The sequence below is a fragment of the Rhinolophus hipposideros genome (genome assembly GCF_964194185.1).
Source record: "Rhinolophus hipposideros genome assembly, chromosome: 6".
Taxonomy (NCBI): Eukaryota; Metazoa; Chordata; class Mammalia; order Chiroptera; family Rhinolophidae; genus Rhinolophus; species Rhinolophus hipposideros.
In genome coordinates, this window is record NC_138052.1 from 38,908,572 (window position 1) to 38,927,976 (window position 19,405).

Consider the following 19,405-nt stretch of genomic DNA (forward strand, 5'->3'; position numbering starts at 1 on the left):
CAACTAGAGAGTTTAGCGTCCTGCTCTAGGTTAACAACTCTACATACTTCACTGAGTACAAACAAACAGAAACGCCTCTGCTAGAATGGTTCCCTGGGGAGAGGCCTTCCACGGTGCCCCTCCCATACAGCGACAAGACAGGATCTATCTGTTCCTATTCAGAGTCACGAAGTCAATTCCACACCTGTTTATTCTACAGATGGTCTCACACCTGACTTTAGTTTACGTGACAATGGAAAAAAAGTCAGAAAGTGGCTACTTTTGTAAACCTATGACACCTCATTTTGGACAGAAAGGTACATTCCTTGACACACAGCACTGCCCGTCACTGATACCGTGTTTCCCCGAAAATAAGACTGGGTCTTCTATTAAGTTTTGCTCCAAAAGACTTATGTTCGGGGGATGTCCTCCTGAAAAATCATGCTAGGGCTTATTTTCTGCATAGGTCTTATTGTTGGGGAAACACGGCCGATTCTTGCTGAAATAGTGACCAATAAGCACACCTAACTTCACACACTGGATGTGTTTCTGAAAACTTCTACATGAGCAAATCCATGTTTTAAATGCAGTAAGGAAATACGATTTTTAAAGACAACCTGAAAATAAAACCAGCAAATACTGTGCCCAAATATACATGTAAAACACCACGCTACATAAACACTATGCTACAGAGATACAGGTTCCAACGCTCAGAGACATTAAACAGTCTAACTGGTAATGAGAAACACACCCGAACAAAAAAATTAAAGAACAACAATTAAGCAACAATCATACTTAATGAGGAATTCTTTTGTAAAGAGAAATAATTCGGCTGTTTTTCAAAAAAAAAAAAAAGAAATAAATGGTGGCACCCATGATATGTCCTCAGCATTCCAAAGGAAAAAAAAAACAAAGTAGGAGGACGAGGAAGAGGAGAAAGAAAATGAATGTTGAGAGTAACAAAAGTGAGGCACCTCTAATGGAATGTTAAGAACATCTCTAAATTTCTGTATAAGCCTCAAGATGCTTTGGTACCACTTCACATTCTTACAGAACTACAGCTCTGTAATAGCTTTCAAAACAAACTGGCAAATGGCAAGAACCTTTCCCTGTTCTGAAGGGCTTACCTAATAACTACAGGAACTCACTCCCATTCCAGGTCCCCAGAGGTAACCTGATGCCTTACTGGGTAGTGGTGCAGCTCATCCCCTACCACATACAAAGGGAATTACGGCTTCTCCACTTCACTGCCCTCCCCCCCCACACACACACCGATATGTGGTTGATGGAAAATCATCACATCAGAATCCTGTTCAAATGTAACAGCAGAAACAACCAAAAAGAGAGATCACAGAGATCACGTTCCTGGAAGAGGCAGGCAGGCCTTGAACCTCAACTTAAAGAGGAGAGGAATGTGAACTTCAAGATGAGAGGATAGAGTTCTGTGGCTAACTGTGACAGTCTACCAGAAGTTTAGAGGAGAGAAAGGAAAAGCAGACTTCAGGAAGCAAGGAATTAACTTTTGGCTGGAATGGCAGGTATGGACTTGGGCAAAGCAGACCAGGGATGGAGCTTGTTACCCAAGGTTCTTGAAGATGACATTTGGCAATGAACACTTTCATAGCCGTTCCGTGTATAAGCGAAGTCTGTAAAGAGACAGCTTTTATCCTGCAGGTTAAAAACAGTAACAAAAGCCAAAATTTCTTTACATTATGCACAACAAGGCCACCGGTATAACACTTCTGTTGAAAGCTAATGTGACCACGGATGAGTAGCAAAGCATTTAGCTTTATTTTGGGCCCATCAAGGTGCCCAAGATGAGTCTCGCCCAAGATGAATGAATGTCTTATACCAGGTTGTTATGGGTTAAAATGTGTCCTCCAAAAAAGACACATTGGAGTCCTAAACCCACTGTCGTGAAATGTGACCTTATTTTAGAGATAGGGTTTTTACACAGGTAATCAAGTTAAGATGAGCTCTTTAGGGTGGGCCCTAATCCAGTGTGACTGGCGTCCTTATAAAAAGGGAAAATCCACACATCCAGACAGACAATGCACACAGGGATAACGGCAGGTGACGATTGGACTTGGGAAACAAGCCGGGCGCAGATTCTCCCTCACCACACTCAGAGCGAGCGTGGCTCCACCAACGCCTTCACCTTGGACTTCTCTCTTCCACAACGGTGAGAAAATTCATTTCCGTTAACTCAGTTTGTGGAAATTCGTTACGGCAGCCCTACCAAACTAATACACAGATGCCAGGTTGTTTTGATACCCTGTTTCCCCGAAAATAAGACCAAGCCGGACAATCAGCTCTAATGCGTCTTTTGGAGCAAAAATTAATATAAGACCCAGTTTTATATTAATTTTTGCTCCAAAAGACGCATTAGAGCTGATTGTCCGTCTGGGTAGGCCTTATTTTCGGAGAAACATGGTAGTAGCTGTAAAACACAGTAAAGTAGTAAAACACAAATTTAGCCAAAAAATAATTATTAAAGAAAAAAATTAACATTTTACCCTATTTTACCATGGCTCTCTTTCTCACCACTTCATATTATGGCCAAGTCTTAGGGATTCAACATATAAAAAATGACCAAGGTAGTACTGATTACATAGATCCATGAAGGCTGCCTCCCGGAATAGAACTAAACAAAGTATCTTGTCAAGATTGAGCCTGCAATCCAACACTCTTTGATCAAAGCGATGACTCAAACCTACACTCACTTGGTTTTATTCCTGGTCAACCCTATTTTCATAGTGCTAATAAATACCATTATTATCTGGTTTGAGTTTCATCTTCTTTTAATTCCTTCTGTGCACCTTTTGGGTAAATGAGCCATCAAACAAAGGACTCTATAGATCAGGAGTCTGCAAACTACCGTCCACAGGCCAAACCCCATCTGCCACTTGCTTTTGTAAATAAGTTGGTGGAAAATGGCCATGCCGATGCATTCATCTATGGCTGCTTTCGAGCTACAAAGGCAGTGCTAAGCAATTGTGACAGTGACCTTATAGCCTGCAAAGCCTAAAACAAGCTTTCACAGAAAAACGTTTGCTGACCCCAGTTTATGAAACGTATGAGCAATTCCTATGTAAACCTTTATATTGAGCTCTTCCCTTGATTGCCAGCAATCCCAATCTCATAAGTACTATTTTCCAATCCTACTTCACACACTGGACTAGCGAACCATGAAGAGGAAGGAACATCCTCTTAGAAACTGAAACAGTATCTTTCTTGCTTGATTTTCTCTTAACGCTCTCTAGTTTTTCCACATTCCTTTTAGAGAACTAAACCCAAATTTGACAATGAAATTGATGCCAATAATGGGGAAGATATGCTTCCTTTTCTTCTCGACTCTGTTTTAGTACCCTAATAAGCAGCTGAATACAGTCAATTAAAGGGTACAGTAACTTTAAGGCAACAACCAACACAATGACAAAATTGATCAGCCAACTCAGAATCTTGTTTCCATCCTGGAATCAAATTAAATGCACCTGGAAGTAAAATAGTCTAAACGCAAAGTCAATTGGAACATGATAGCTACAGGTTAGACATGTTCTTACTATGTACTTCTTAAGTGTCTGTACCTCTAATGGCATTAATTTCCATCTAATATAGTTACTTGAACACTTGTTCCAATGCCCCTTTTAGACTATAAAGTTGAGAATAGGATCATTAATTTGTTATTCCCTTTAGGACTTGACACAGTGCTTGGCCAACAATGGGCTCTAAAATATTGCCTGAAGGAATGACAATCCAAGCTAGATTGTTTGAAAAGGTCCAAACTGCACCGGTAGGCAGGATATATGGGTTCTGTCCTGCCTCTGTTACGAAAAAGTTGTGATATTGACACATCTTCCCCTCTAAAATGAGTACTTGGAAAAGCTGATCTCTGAAAGTCCTTTCGGCACTAATATTTTGTTCCTTTTGTGATACACATAATATAATAGACATTATTTTATATCACTTCACTCAAAACATTCAGGGTAAATTTTCATGAAAGAATTAGCAACTAAGCTGATTGCTTTCGACTAAGCAACTAAGAACCTTAAAATACATACAAGAGAAATGCTCCAAGTGAACTACTAGTGCCTGAAATATTATCTTAATAACAAATGGCAATAAATTGGTCATTCAGATTTTTCAAGAACACACAGCGGACTGGCCTTCAGCACAGCAGTGCTGTAAAGTCTTGACTGTGGTTTCTCTATACAGGAACTTAACCTAGAAACCACAGCACAAACTTTGTATGCTGTAATAAGGCAGGCAGGAAGGGGCTAAAAATATGCAAATTCAACTACCCACAGTCAATTATGTGAAAAAGACAACAATTTAGAGGGCAAAAGTATATTCGTTAATAATTAGAATGTGTGGGTTTTATAGATCACTGATACTTTAAACTAGACTGATCTCCCAAGTCAGTCATCTTGATTTCACAAATGCTTTAAAATAAAGTAGGTGGGGAAATCAACCTTAGGAGAGAAGAAATTAAAAACAAAAGAGATGACAGTTGGCAGAAACTACTTTGTTTTGTCTGAAAAATAACACGCAGCATACCATCCCGAAGAGTCTACTTGTTCAGAGAATGAAAGGGAAAAAAAAACCTCATATGAAAACAATTCTGAAAACACTAGAACAAGGGTGTGCCACACTTGCAAAAGCCAAGACTTTTAAGGCAGGATGGTGGAGCACTGAGTCAGAAGACCTAGGCTTTTCAAGCTGTGAGATTTCGGACAAAAGAGTCAATGTCTCTGGATTTTAATTTCCTTAATTAAAGGGGTTGGAATAACTAATTTCTAAGGTCCCTTCCAACTCTAACACGCAAAATGCTCCTTTAAATAAGTGTTTCTCAAATGGTTTCTTTGCACACTGAGTATTTTAATTCCTGGAACACTTTTAACATTTAATGGAACCCAAGTATCCTAGTGAACACAATTTGGGAAAGCAGCTTTAAACAATAAACTTCATGAATTTAACAGATGCTGCAAGAGGCAAAATGCTCTCTTAATAGTTTAAGGCATCCATTTCAGAAACTGTAATAACATCTCTGCCGTGTTTACGTGTCATAAAGCACTCTATCTCACGTAAACTCACTGACCTTTCACTCTAGGAAATCAAGGACGGATATAAGAATCATTTCCATTTTGCCAATGATAACTGAGTTTCCCTTCTAGATCTTTCTCATCACAAAGTACTTTCTGCTAATGAACAAAATGATCACAATCTTCTACCACTATTATCGTTTCAGGCTTTCCTTGTTCCACTCCCCACGCTTCTCTTGTACAAACTGACTTGTTAGGTGACACCCCAAAGAAGGAGGGATGCTGACAGAGCACCTGTGCCAGGTAATGTGTCAATCTGTCACATATGAGTTCATCTTATCAGCTCAGTCACATTAAGTAACTATTTTATCTAGTTTTGCCACCGAGGAAATTACGACCCAGAAAGTTTAGGCAATGTGTTCATCGCGGTAATGGAATTACTAAATGATGAAGCTGGGATCCGCACCCACGTGCACCTTTCTTCTTTCAAAGCAACTTATGAGATCATTCTTGCTGGCATAGTGGAGAGGGATAGACCCTAGAGGCTGGATAAAAATCCGGGCTCTCTACCCATTTGCTTTGGGATTTGGGTGAACAACTTAAATTGTCCTGATCTGTGAAGCAGGGATAAGAGGAACTATCTCAAAGAGGTGTCGTAACAGAGAGAACACAGATGTACAAACACCCAGGCCTACGCCTGGTCAATAGAGAGTGCTCAACGAATACGAACCTCTTCCTTCCAGAGAGCTGACAGGTTTTGTGAGAAGAAAGCGTGAGATAAACTGTTAAGATGCTTACTATAACCAAGGGCAGAGAAACAGAAATAGTGTGTCTAGAATGCTGAGTGAAGCCTCCTGGAGGAGAGGTCTTCACAAAGTGTGATGATGAGAAAGGTATCACTGAGACACGCCGGAATTCATCCAATTTTCTACTCTTAGATAAAGGAGGGGCCTAAAAGTTTGGGCACTAGTACTTTGTAAGGAGCGATGCCAACAACAAAATGTGTTCAGAGTAACAGAAATAGTAAGTGATTGAGGTGGGATCCACACCCGGGTCCACCTTTTTTTCTTTAAGAGTAAATTAAGATGTTTTAAAATTGTTTGATGGTATATTTTAAAATTGAAGTTGGGCTTCTGGTTCATTGAAAAAAAAATTAATATTTTAGTTTGGTTTGTGGTTCGTGGTTGGCTGAAATCTATTTGAAACACGATTTTATTTACACAAATAATAACAACAATTATAGAGGCATAAATTATACAAGAGCCACATCTTAATAATTCTAACCACTGAGCATTTATGGTAGGCTAGATAGTCACACAGGTATTGTCTCATTTCAACCCAACAACTCTACAAGGTTAAGATGCTGAAACTACTCCACCTTCAAGATCTTGACCATGAAATTTCCTCTCTGATCTTTCCCTCCTTCTCTCACTCCCAGGGACTTTTTATCTTATCAGACCCTCTATGCCCCTCCCTGTTCTCAAAGTTTCTTTTCTTGATTTCATCTGTCTCCTTAGCCTTCATAAGAACACTCTCAATTTTCATACCTATTCAGCTTACTAATGCCAAACCCTACAAAAACTCATTATCCAGATTCTTTCCCCCCAATTATTGCTGGAAAAGGGTCAAAATATCTTGCCAATTCAGACCACTAAACTCCCAGGGGCCCTCCTGCAGCTTAGTCATCCTTTTACTGTCTCTGTTTGAATGCTCACCAAATTCCCAAGGGCAATTATTCCAAATCTTCTGTCACACTCTTTAAGCCTAGAATCCCATCTTCTTCTTTTTTTTTTTTTCCTTTTTCAATCTTAAATGACCTAGCCTCTTTACTAAAATGTAAGCTTTTCAAAGAGGCCTGAGCTTCATTGCTCTCCCTCCTCAACATCTCTAGCCTAACCAATTTCCTCCTTCCTGTATCGTGGATGGGAAACTCTCAGATCCCTTCCCTGCAAGACTAACCCGACCTCAATCGTTCTTTAAAGAAAAACCAATTTCCAATTACTCCCTGTTTTCTATTACAGTTGTTCTACCTACAACCACAATCAGATACTAAAATTATCTGGCCTTAAGCCTGTCTGAAGGGACTCTCTTTCCATCTGACTCCCGAGTTTTCTAAAGACATACCCTCTTCACTCATTCACTCCTTAAAACCTTTGCAATGTGCTTTCTGCCATCCTTGCCCCTAACCCCTCACCCCACTACCCACATACTACTCTAATGAAACTTCCGTTTCAAAGGCTCTCAAGACCTCCCAATGGATACAGTAGTCCCCCCCTTATCCATGGAGGACCTCCCTTCCAAGGCCCCCAGTGCATGCTCAAATCTGTGGAGAGTCCGAACCCAATATATACTACTGTGTTTCCCCGAAAATAACACCTAGCCGGATAATCAGCTCCAATGCGTCTTTTGGAGCAAAAATTAATAAGACCCAGTATTACATTATATTTATATTATATTGCATTGTATTATATTATATAAGACCCGGTCTTATATTAAAATAAGACCGGGTCTTATATTAATTTTTGCTCCAAAATGTGGATTAAAGCTGATTGTCTGGCTAGGTCTTATTTTCGGGGAAACAGAGTATGTTTCTCCTATACATGCATACCTAGGATAAAGTTTAATTTGTAAATTAGGCTCAGAGAAATTAACAATAATAATAAAATAGAACAATTATAACAATATACTGTGTTATGTGCATGTGGTCTCTCTCAAAATAGCTTATTGTACTGCACTCACCCTTCTTGTGATGATGGGAACGGTAACAATACCTGCGTGATGAGACGAAGTGAGGTGAATGAAGTAGGCGTTGTGAACTAGCTTTAGGCTATTGCTGACCTGATGCTATGTAACAAGCATGAAATATCCCAACTGCCAGCATCACCACTCTTGCTGTTCGGGCCATTATTAAGTAAAACAAGGGTTACTTGAATACAAGCACTGTGATATCAAGACAGCCAAGCTGATAACCAAGAGGGCTACTGAGTGACTAACAGGCCGGGGGAGCGTACAATGGACAAAGGGATGATTCGTGTCCAAGGCGGGATGGAGAGGGGGCGAGGCATTTCATCACACTACTCACAAAGGCGCACAATTTAAAACTTATGGGGGGTTTATTTCTGGAATTTTTCATTTAAAATTTCAGACTTGGGTTGACCACGAAAAACAAAACCATGGGGTGGTGGTGAATATTGTATTTCCAACAGACTATTAGTTGGCCTTTAGGCAACGTTTAACAGAGCTGACCATCTCTTCCTTGAAACTGTTCTTGGGCTTCTGTAACACTCTCTGGATTCTCCCAACATTTTGCCATTTCTTTTCCCTCCTTTCCCAAAAACTCATCAACCTCCTTCCCACTAGAGAATCTGTGCTCCCCTAGGTCTGTCAAAACTCTTGGGGACACATTTTCTCCCTGGAATGCTGTAATCTACTTTCAATGATCTATCTATCATATTTGAGGAGATTCTGAGCTTCTTGCCCAGAGCTCCAGTTCTTTCTAACTGCTTGCTAGAAATTTCTGCCTGGGATGGGGGTGGTGGTGGTAGCGGCAAAGGGTAATTCATGTGGCAAAATTAAAATGGCCAAAGCAAGCTTGTCACCTTTGCTTAGAAACTACTGACTGTGGCAGAATGAATATGCTAAGCCTTTCACCACCCTACCCACCCATCTTCCACACTCCTGTTGAAGTGGGAGACCTTTTAACATAACCAATGTACTTGTTACACTGTAGATCCTACAGAGAACCACAAAGAGGTAGATGACATACACTATAGAAAAAGACTTACTTTATAAGTACTCCACTCAAAAAAATGTGAGGATTCAGGCCAAACAGGAAAATCTATGCACCCAGGTGATACAGCCTCTACAGTGACTTTGAGGCAATCCCAGGGGAGCAGTAAAAAAATATTTACAACCATCTCCCAGACCCAAAATGACTTCTTAAAGGGGTTCACACTGTGGGTGCTACTACTAGCGCTTTAGGCTGGACAATTCTTCCTTGTAAGACTGACTTAGACACAGAAGGGCCTTTTGCATTCCTGGTATCTGGACACTGAGTATCAGCAGAATGGAGCATTTTGCCAAGCTTCACCGGACCCCGCGCTACCCTCCAACCTCTACCATGCAGATCAGCTAACCGGAATTACTCACTATTCCCCTAGTAAAGCACATGTTTTCTCTGTTTAAATCTTTGCTGTAATGTTCTTTCTGCCTGAAATGTCACCTTCCATGATGCAGCCGACGACTGTCTGCTGAGTTAGAAATTTGGGCATCATCTTGAAGTCCTCCTTCTCTCTCTCTCCTTCCACGTGCAGTCATAAAATCTTTAAGAGGACACAGACCCCTTTGGCAAACTGATAAATGCTCTGAACCTCTCCCCAGGAAAGAGCTAATATATGCAACATTTTACATACAATTTTAGGGGCTTTTATAGACTCAAATGCCTATAAAATTGGGCTGGTCCTCATGCCCACAATTTAACTGCCTTCTTTAGGGTCCTCACCATCTTGCAGCTTTAACAGCTAGCTAACTGGTTTCCCTGACCAGCGACAGACAGCGTATCCCCTGTATGCCACCCGTTTACTCCCTCCCGAATGTCTGTTCCAAAACCCACTTAACTCATGCTATACACTCAATAATTATTTAACACAATGTTTCTGAGTCTCTGTTAAACTCTCAGTTAAACAAAAGAACATACCCACTCCACTCCCTTGGAGTTGGTTTCATGCATCTGACCTACAAAACTGAGAATGCAGGGAGACAAAGTAGAAACAAAACTGTTTCTAGAATATCTGACGAGGTAAGGTTAAGTTAATCATACATGGTCTTCCAAAAGGGTGATTTTTAGGCAGTTCCCTGAAATAGAGAGACAGAGATCTTACCTTAGAACAGAGCTAAAAGGCAATTCTAGGTGATGGGAACCATATGAAGAAAAAATTGGAATGTTTTAAGATTTTGAAATAATAGAAAACAATAAGGCTACATATCTGCACCCAATCTACACAGCACCAAAACAATGAGACTTTTAACAGATTTTGTAAAGAGAACTATCAACTAATAAAGTGAGAACTAAAGAGGCAATATTGCTTTCCTTCTCTTTCTTTCACTCAGTACCCCACCCCCAACTCTTCCTTCTTCCCTTCAGTGGTCTCTCCTTTCAGTGAAGTCTTGCAGCCTTCTGGTGCACACCAAACACTCCCCTGATACACTGAAAATCCCCCAATTACACAGTAACAACAGCTTGCAAAGTGCTGACATTATCTGGGCAGTGTATTTCTTACAGAAACCTTGGCGGTTCCATTATAAACTAAAGACGCCTGTAGAGAAGCCACACCTCCCACCGTACTGCCCTTTCAAAAAGCTAAAACTAAAAAGGAAGTATGCGATGAGGACAATCGTCGAGTAGTCATCATAAAGTAAATCCAAAGGATTCTGACATAAATACTAGAAATTAATATGATTCTTTTCACATTTAATACAGAAATTAAATATGGGGGAATTTGTCCACAAAATAGCTGTATTTAAAGGCAACTGTAAGTCCAATGAAAACAGAAACAACAGTGGTAATTCTTCAATATTTAGAATAGAAATGATGATACCTGTACTTTCCTGAAAAGTAATCGAGAATCTGAGATGTCATATATGTAACTACAGTGTTCCTTCTCTGACCCATATAGATGTATTAGTGTCCTAAACATGTTTTTTACAACAGCACCGGCCTGCTTAAGGTTGTATAAAATAGGAAAATACTAAGTTCATACATACAAACTAACAGAAATAGGTGATTTCCAAAAAGGTGCCATAGGAGTTTGCAGTAAAAATAATAGAAATTCATAAAGAATAGGAAAAAAGATCTCAACGCTCAGGGACAGACACAAGTACCACAGCTACTTGCTGAAATTCTCAATGACATGAATCCCTTGGGTTTTCACCACACTTTTTAGACATTAAAATAATAAAATTTTCCAGATTTTTCCCCACTTCATCTTTTTCTTCAGAGCCAAAGGGCTGTACATTCATTGTGTGAAGAAAGGGGACTAGATAGTTGGGAAAAAATGTAAAGAATCACGAAAAATAAGTCACTTAAGATTCCACTTTACCAACAGAGGAAAACACTTGTTAAAATTTTGGAATACTTTCTTCCAGTCTATTTTTAAATGCATTTTGTGACAGTATTGTATTGACAGTGAACAAATACAATCTTCCCTAGTTTACATTACACTGCTTTGAAACTCCGTATGTTTAAATAGAGACAAAACAGATTTCCATTTATTAGGGTACTACGATACTCTGTATAATACCAAGTTTTGTTGTTGCTGCTGCCATTTAATAAGTGTTAAATAACAACAGTTACATTGATTCGTTATTTTAATACAGAGTTTAGTTTGCTCCATTTAATTTTTCCACCTTGTCCTAATTCCAGGAAAAGCTTGCTTCCTTCCTCATGGTATATCTGTCCTATTTTAAAATTTACCAAGCTTTTAGTATGTGTTAAACAAAGCATTCTCTACAGGTGCGAGTTTAAAAACAAACACCCACCAAACACCTACAGATGTCCACGGACCCAAAAAAAAAAAATGTTTTATTTGTCTGAGTAATACAAAGACGGCATCTTTGAAAACCAAATACACAAACAAGACAAAAAGAAAAGAATTCAGTAAATCATCACCCATATACTAAATAGTCAAATCTGTCCATTTTCAAACAAATTAAAAGGCAGCATTTTTCATGAATAAGAGTGATCAATGCTCTTTTTATCCTTCTCCAATCATATATTAGCATAAAATAAAGAATAGAGAATTGAAAGGTTTCTTTCCCCAAAGAGGGCAAACTCTGCTAAGAGCACAATACAACTGTTTTAAAATACAGTGGGATGAACTTTTTTCTTTCCTTCCTTCCTCCCTTCTTCCTTCCTTCCTTCCTTCCCTCCCTCCCTCCCTTCCTCCCTCCTTCCTTCCTTCCTTCATGTGGTGAGATTCTCGTTTTCAAGCTTCAGGTTCTTACCCTTTTGGAGGCTGCCCCCACTTTCTAAACATAGTAGTCCATTCTTAGAGGCTGTGGCAAGGTCTCCCAGGAACACAGAGCCTCCCAGTACCACCCACCACCCGCTGTTGCTTGCTCTGCGGGGACGTTAATAATAACACCTTAGAAGGATTAACAACAACAACCCTGTGGAGTGGGCACGATTATCTTTACTTCACAGAAGCTGAGGCTTAGTGAGGTGAAGTGAAAAAGCAAGCAACTGCTAGTGTCCGAACTTAAGCCACGCTCTTTCAATTAAGTTGAATGATGGCTAAATAAGTTAAAACGTGAAATGTGCATTACAACCAGGGCTCAAGAACTATGCTAAGAGGCAAAATATTAAGTGGAGAAGTAGGAATAATATGGTTTATAATTATGATTTTGTATAACTGTTTTTAAAAATTGAGTATCTTTCGTTCCCCAAAGATAAGGTTGCTGGATTTAACATACGAAAATACATAGGACTACACAATATTTGGGACATTACTACTAAAACACGATTTGTTTATCTGAAATTCAATTTCACTTGGCTTCCTGTCTGTTATCTGACAACCCTGGAGTAAAGGACTTTATGAAACACACAGAAAAACATTAATAAATTACAGAGCTACAATTCCCAAAGCTGAAATCTGGGACGCTCTGCGTGCCACATGTCTTTGGGAGGCCAAGTAAAGGGAAGTGTAGGGAGTGGGGCTACAGCTGTTCTTGACTTAGCTTCCTTCTCTTTTTCCTGGTAGCAGACACAGCGCTTGACTCCAGAGACCTCGCTTTCACCAACTAGGTCATTTAAACCCACTGTCTCAAAATTGCTGACCCGTCTCTACCTTAAATGGATGTTGTGAAGATTAAATATAAAACTGAGATTGGGAGGGGATATCATATATAGCTTTAAATACTTATTTATTGGCAGAGTGCTTTGGAAATGTTTTCTCAGAAACTTGGACAAGACAATCTGTCTCCTCCACATCACCAATATATGGGAAGCTCAGCTGACAGCAGTCCCTAAAGGGAAGGAAAGAACACAACTGAGAACTGGGATCACACCTGAAGTGAACTAGGGAAAACGAAGTGAGATGCCAAAGGAAAACCGGGTTATCAGGGCTGGGGAATTCTGTGCTTTTCCGATGGTTATGGATACATATTTAAAGCATAGATACCTTAACTCATAAATACTATTGAATCACAAACACATGGAGATAGCCTATTACAAAAACAGGACAAGACCTTACTTACGCATAGCAATTTAATTTTCTGCTAATTTTCCCTAAACCTCCAATCTCTGTGACTCAAGTATGTTTACCTTCTTTGATACAACAAATTGGGGCTGGCACGGGCAGTGTTCATTTAAGTATTTCTACGCACAACTTTAATCTTCAAACTTTAACAAAACCCAATCTACTATACATAAATTGCTGTGAACAGAAACTGCTTGAAGAGGATTAATCAACAGCTTTGTATGTCATCCTTTTAACTGAATCACTGCTGAATTCTTCATGTGCAGCTACACCCAGTTAATCTTCAAGAAAGCAGCAAACTATGGAAATCTACTTAAACTGTGGAGAGAAGTACTTCACTCATCAAAAGTTAGTAACACTGAACAAGTACGGCTATTATTTGGCAAAATCATTTGTTCAAGATCAAGAAATATATACACATCCACGAAAATTCTTGCATTCACTCCCCTACCCCCCAAGCCCCAATTGTAAACCACCAGAACATTATTACCTAGCAAAAAAGGGCTTGCCACAATTTGCTAAAAACCAAAGTGTATGACACAACTGAGTCAATTACCTGAAAAAAGCAGTTCAAAATGGACAACACAAAGAGAAAGAGCTAATAAAAGAATTTTTTAAAAATGGAAATATTCGTTTTCTATTTGTAAAGATTTTTTTCAGCATAAAACACCCTTTTCTTTAGAAACACACTAAAGTATTTTCACAACTTTTCAAGTCCTGATAAATGGTTTGGCTGTGGGAGGTGCTGCTTTCACATAACCAGACTGGATTTGCTTAATGAATACCATGTATCTGAAAGTCACAGTCAATAATAATAGGACATTTCTCCACTGAGACCTAAACCAACCATCGTGTGTAGATACTGTCTACGGGGGTTACATCACTCCATTCAAAAGCCTCTCACTCTGACCTGAGCCAAGCAGGTGTATTTCTAATGTGCTCAGAGGCCTGTGAGGCAGGAAAATCCTGTTTATCCTCGATGATGCCAGAGATCAATGCTCCTTGATGTCCTCGAAATACTAGTGGGGGCAGGAAGGGGACAAGCATCACCCACCTCTGCTTTAACTGAAATTGCTTGACACCACTACATGTAAAATAAAGTTTTAAGAAGAAATTGTACAATCATTCAGTAGCGCAATATTCTGACTTCAATGCTGCTTCCAAATATCACGAGCCCACCATCCATATGATCCATTTACCTCATCCTTCACATCCAACCTCAAAACTTCCACCTGGGCTCTCCAAGGGAGGAATCCTTAAACTGTCCTTCTGAGACCAGCAGTGCAGTGGGCAGTGATGCAAATGAGCTCTGTCAGAGTTTTTATTGAGATGTGACTGTAAACAGGCACTTACAGTGTGGTGGTTTTTATGAGCTTGGCTGCCAGGGTCCAAATCCTGGCTCTGCGCTGTGGGTTGGATAGACTGAGCAGGTTACTTAATCTATGCCTCAGTTTTCTTAACTCTACAATGGGGATATTATTATTATTACCTTCCTCACAGTACTGTCAAGATGACTAAATGAGTTAATCCACTGAAACACTTAGAACAGTGACCACTAGGCGGGTAAGGTGCTCAATGATGGTTGGTTACTACTATTATACAGGTATAATACAAGTGTGATTCTGACTCATTATTTTTTCCCCCAAAGGTAATCTTTAAGTATTCCTCACACTCAATATTTTTTCTACAGGCATATTATCTGAACGGCTCTAAAAGCTGATTACCGTGTTTCCCCCAAAATAAGACCTAGCCAGGCCATCAGCTCTAATGTGTCTTTTGCAGCAACAATTAATATAAGACCAACTCGTATTTTAAGATAATATAAGACCCAGTCTTTAATATAATATAATAATATAATATAATATAATATAATATAATATAATATAATAATATAATACCAAGTATAACATAATATAATGCCGTCTTATATTAATTTTTGCTCCAAAAGACGCATTAGAGCTGCTGGTCTGGCTAAGTCATATTTTCGGGGAAACATGGCATATTTAAAAATCAAACTGCATTACACACCTAAAAGTTACCTATTCTTTCATCAAAATGAACTAATATGAACTAAAAGGTGCAAGCTTAACATCACAAAACCTTATAAAAAGCATTAATTAGACTTCCCGTTTAGACTAAGCCAGGATGAGATCACAAACTCACTTATGGTAACCAGGTCCCGTGCTGGAAGTGTGCTTTCCCAGTGAATGACTAAATTCTAACAAAAGAAACCTTTGACTCAAATACCACTGGTGCCCGGGGTCTTGTGTCTGTATAATGCCTACACATTCATTTCTTTCTTTGCCTATAGAAAAAAGAAAGTCTGTTTGTTTTTCTGATTCAGTCAGCCCTTTTAGTCTCTGAATCTAAGGAGAGCCCAGTGAAAAGAAGAGCATCTTATCAGCGTGCTCCAGACCAGCAGGCTGTCCCCCTTCACACACAAAACCTCCAGCCCCTCACAGCAAAAGGCCTTGCCCTCAGAGCTTTTTCCTCATTTCAGAGCTAACGCCCCGCCGGGTTTTGACAACAAATAAATGAATACACAAGGCCTTTACATAATTAGCCATCTTTTCAGGTACAGTGAGGTGGGTGGGGGAGGAGGGTTCAGGAGAATAATATTTATTGTAAATTGGCTTCATTTAAGAAGTTGATGTTAAGTGTGCTGGACCAGAGGGCATTTATTTTAAATGAGGCCACATGAACTGAGTTTAGGGATGTCTGCTCTGAATCTTGACAATTTCAGCATCTACTTCAGCCAAGTCGCAAATGCAAATTTTTTTTTTTTTTTTCAATTAAAGGAGGAGGCTTTTCTGAAGCCTGGTAAAAGTTCCATCGACTTGGACAGCAAAAGCACACTGACCAGGGTGTGTTTACTGCCTTTTTAAGGGAAAGCTAACAAGAACCAAAGACCAGAAAGCAATACTCTCTGACACCATCACTGTCTGACAAAATTAGCCCTACTTTCAGATATACTTATCCTAGGATATACCCTCCACTCCCTCCCCACCCCCCAAATAATGACTTTGAGAACAAAAAGCACAAAATGTAATCCATAACCCTGTGAACGCCTTCAGGAAAGCCACCAGGCATCACTGTCATCTGTCATGATCTTAACAGAGCCGTGGTCTGCATGGAAGGATACAGTCCGCTTGTACCATTATTGGGATAATAACTTAATTGATTTGTCTCAGCGGCTAAGGATGTAGACTAGAGATTTATTATGGAAGAAAAATATCTGCAATCGTGTTTTTGTTTTCTCAACAAGCATCTTGCCACTGACCTCTAAATCAGTTTAACCTTTTCTAAACAGTCCTGCACATTTTTTACATAATTTAAAGCTAGGTTTTGTTATTCCTGCTGCTGAAAGGCTCTGTGAGATTTATCACAACATGGCTTCAGTAACCTTCTTTTAAAAACAAAGATGAAAAACAAAAGGCCGCAAGTATAAGTTCCTAGCTCCACTCCTTTTCCCAGCAGGGGATTTTGATCTAACCACTAAAGTGCCTTTCGAGTTCAAGCTGTTCAAAAATGTATGAAACGGTATTAAAAGAAAGAAAGGCACGTATGACTCAGGCTTATCCAAGTTATCTCTGCAACGAGGATGTCACAGGATTTCCCTGTGCTTCTAAAAACTGAAAACCTTGAGAAAGTGACAGTAGAAGTTCCTGTTTCTTTTCTTTCTTTTTTTTTTTTAAATATATATAGGAGGGGGGCGCGCGCGAACACACACACACACACACACACACACACACACACACACTCTCTGCTCTTCCGGGTTTCCTACGAATCAGGCAGGTTCTTTGAGATTCCAAGTGAAGATTGTTGCAAACCAACCTTACGACTGATCATCGTACTCTTCTACACACAAAGGTTTCAGGGTGAAAACAAAACAAAACAAAACAAAAAAACCCAAACTTGTTGCAGAGCTGGGCGAAGCCCCCCGCCCGGCGCGCTCCGGCTCCCGCCGCCTCTCCGCCCTTCCCCTTCCTCCACTTCCCACCCGGCCCGGCCGGCGGGGTCGAGGGCATCTCCCCAGCTAAGGTCGCCGGCCCGAGCCGTCCCTGCGGGCCGCCTCCTTCCGAAACAAGGTCACCGCCCAGCCCGGTCCCTCGGAGGAGGAGAGCGGGGCCCGGCCGAGCGCTGCCGCCCTTTGTACACGCGGGGCCGCCGGCCTCCGGGCGGCATCCCCGCCGCCGCCTCACCTGCTTGCGATAGGGCGTCCTGCAGTTGCTGCTGCCCCCGGGGTTGCCGCTGCTGCTGGGGAAGATCATCGCGGCGGGCGCGGGCGGCGGGCGCGGGCGCGGGCGCGGGGCAGCCTCGCCGCGAGGGGGAGGGCGCAGGGCGGGGGCCGGCCCGGCCGCGGCCGCTCCGGGAACTCCCTCTCGCCGCGCGGCGGCGGCCGGCGGGGGCTGCAGCTCGGGGCGGACTCCTCCTTCGCCCTCCAGCTCGGGACTCGCCTAAAAGTGCGGCGCGGCGGCGGGCGAGACTCGGACAGCTCGGGGGGCCGCCGCCCTGCGTGCCATGGACGGGAGTTCGCGCGCGGAGCTGGCGGCGCCGCCGACTCTCCCGGCGGCAGCGGAGGAGCAGCGCCGCCGCGTCCCCACCTACCGCGGCCTCAACCACCGCCCTGAGAGCGCGCCGGCCGGGGGCGGGGAGGCGGCCGCGCACCGCCCCGCGCCGCGCCCAGGCCCACCCGCGCCTCCCCACCCGCCCGGTGGGCACCGCGCCCGCAGCCCCGCGGGCCGGCCAGCCCCCGCGCGCTCCTTCCCGGGCTGGGGGCCGGAGCCGGGGCCGCGCGCTTCGGGGAGCCGCCGGCGCCCCCGCTCTGGAGCAATGGTTGGGTCTGGCTCCCCGCATGCCGCACATTCCTCGGAGTAGCCAACCCCCTCCTCTTTTCTTTTCTCCCCCTCGTCTCTTGGCCTGAGCACCAACGGCAGCTCTGCACCCCAGCTCGAAGCCCCTTTTAAGGGCATCGCTTCGGGGATCGCTCTGACACCTGGATAGGAAGCCAACTGATCCCAGGTCTTCTCTTTTCCTTCATCCTTCCAAACTATCCCCCCACTCTCCCAGAAAAGGTGCGGGCAGTCACTCCTACTTCAAGGAACAAATCAACCTCCATCAAACCTCTGCAAATCCCCCCCCCCCCGTTCTCCCAAATCATACGGTAAAATTTTAGCAGCAAAAAACAGGTCTCCACTCCCCACACCCTCACCGCAAATACGCACGATAAAGTTCCGTACTTCATTCCTATGCCACAGTTTACAAGCTTATCTTCAAGATGACACTATCAAAGGGCGAAAATGATTTAAGGCCATCGTCTTGGTAAGCCTTCCAGAAGATCGGAACAGTATCATCTTCCTATGTGTTAATTATTATATGAGACATAGATGTGTTCTATTGAAGGGACACAGAAACTGCAAAAAAGGGACAAAGGACGGAGGTAGTTTCCTTTGTTTCCCAGTTGAAATTATTTCAGGCGACTCAAGATGCCCCTTTTCCGGCTCACCTTTGCGTTGGTGAATCAAGCCTAGAACCTGTACAAGGCAAGCATCTGCAGCAAGTTCCACAGGCAGAGCCCACCTTCTCTGGATAGGCCTCTGGGGCAGGCTTGCCATCTTTCAAGTTGGCCTGTTCAGCTGTGAATACTACAAGGTAATATCACTGCAGTAAGTATTACAGAGTTTCTTCCTTGGAATCTGGCCTCTAACACCTTCCTGGAAAGGGCCATCTGCTCTGATAATGAAAAAATCCTAACTCGCTGAGAAGTGAAGGCTCTTAGCTTCTGGCTGCCAGAAGGAAAACAAAGTGTCTCCTATGGAAATTGCGTCTTCTAGCAAAGCTGTAGCCATTTGAGAGTTTGTCCAGGAGCAAAGAACTGACCAATGTCCATCTTAGATATCCTGCTGGTAACTTAGTGGTCCCGACTCTACACTCAGAAGTGCTCCTAACATTCTCTGGTGAAAGTGATTAAAACTAGCAAGTCTCACCTAATCAAAATCAACCAAATACAAGGATTTAGACATATAAGTCCTAATTCTTTTCATTAAAACAAAAAAATATCAGCAGCAAAGAAACTTATTCTAGGCACCTTATGAGGCAAACAATGGTCAAGTAAGAACTTGCTAGATG

The 19,405-nt window shown here is 41.9% G+C and overlaps 1 protein-coding gene across 13 annotated transcripts in view; it reads right to left on the minus strand.

Annotated features, from left to right (window-relative positions):
* RBMS1 (RNA binding motif single stranded interacting protein 1) overlaps positions 1-19,405 on the minus strand; it is a 197,669-nt gene that overhangs the window by 105,306 nt on the left and 72,958 nt on the right. For 2 of the 13 annotated variants that reach the window (XM_081052659.1, XM_081052669.1), the window contains exon 1: positions 17,479-17,601. The exons of 6 other annotated variants lie outside the window; for them this stretch is intronic. In XM_081052659.1, the coding sequence (XP_080908785.1) occupies positions 17,479-17,547 (69 nt within the window). In that variant the 5' untranslated portion in view covers positions 17,548-17,601. Of the gene's footprint in view, positions 1-17,478; positions 17,602-19,405 lie in introns of those variants that run through there. 5 more of the 13 variants (XM_081052671.1, XM_081052666.1, XM_081052657.1 and 2 more) reach the window with 3 other exon arrangements.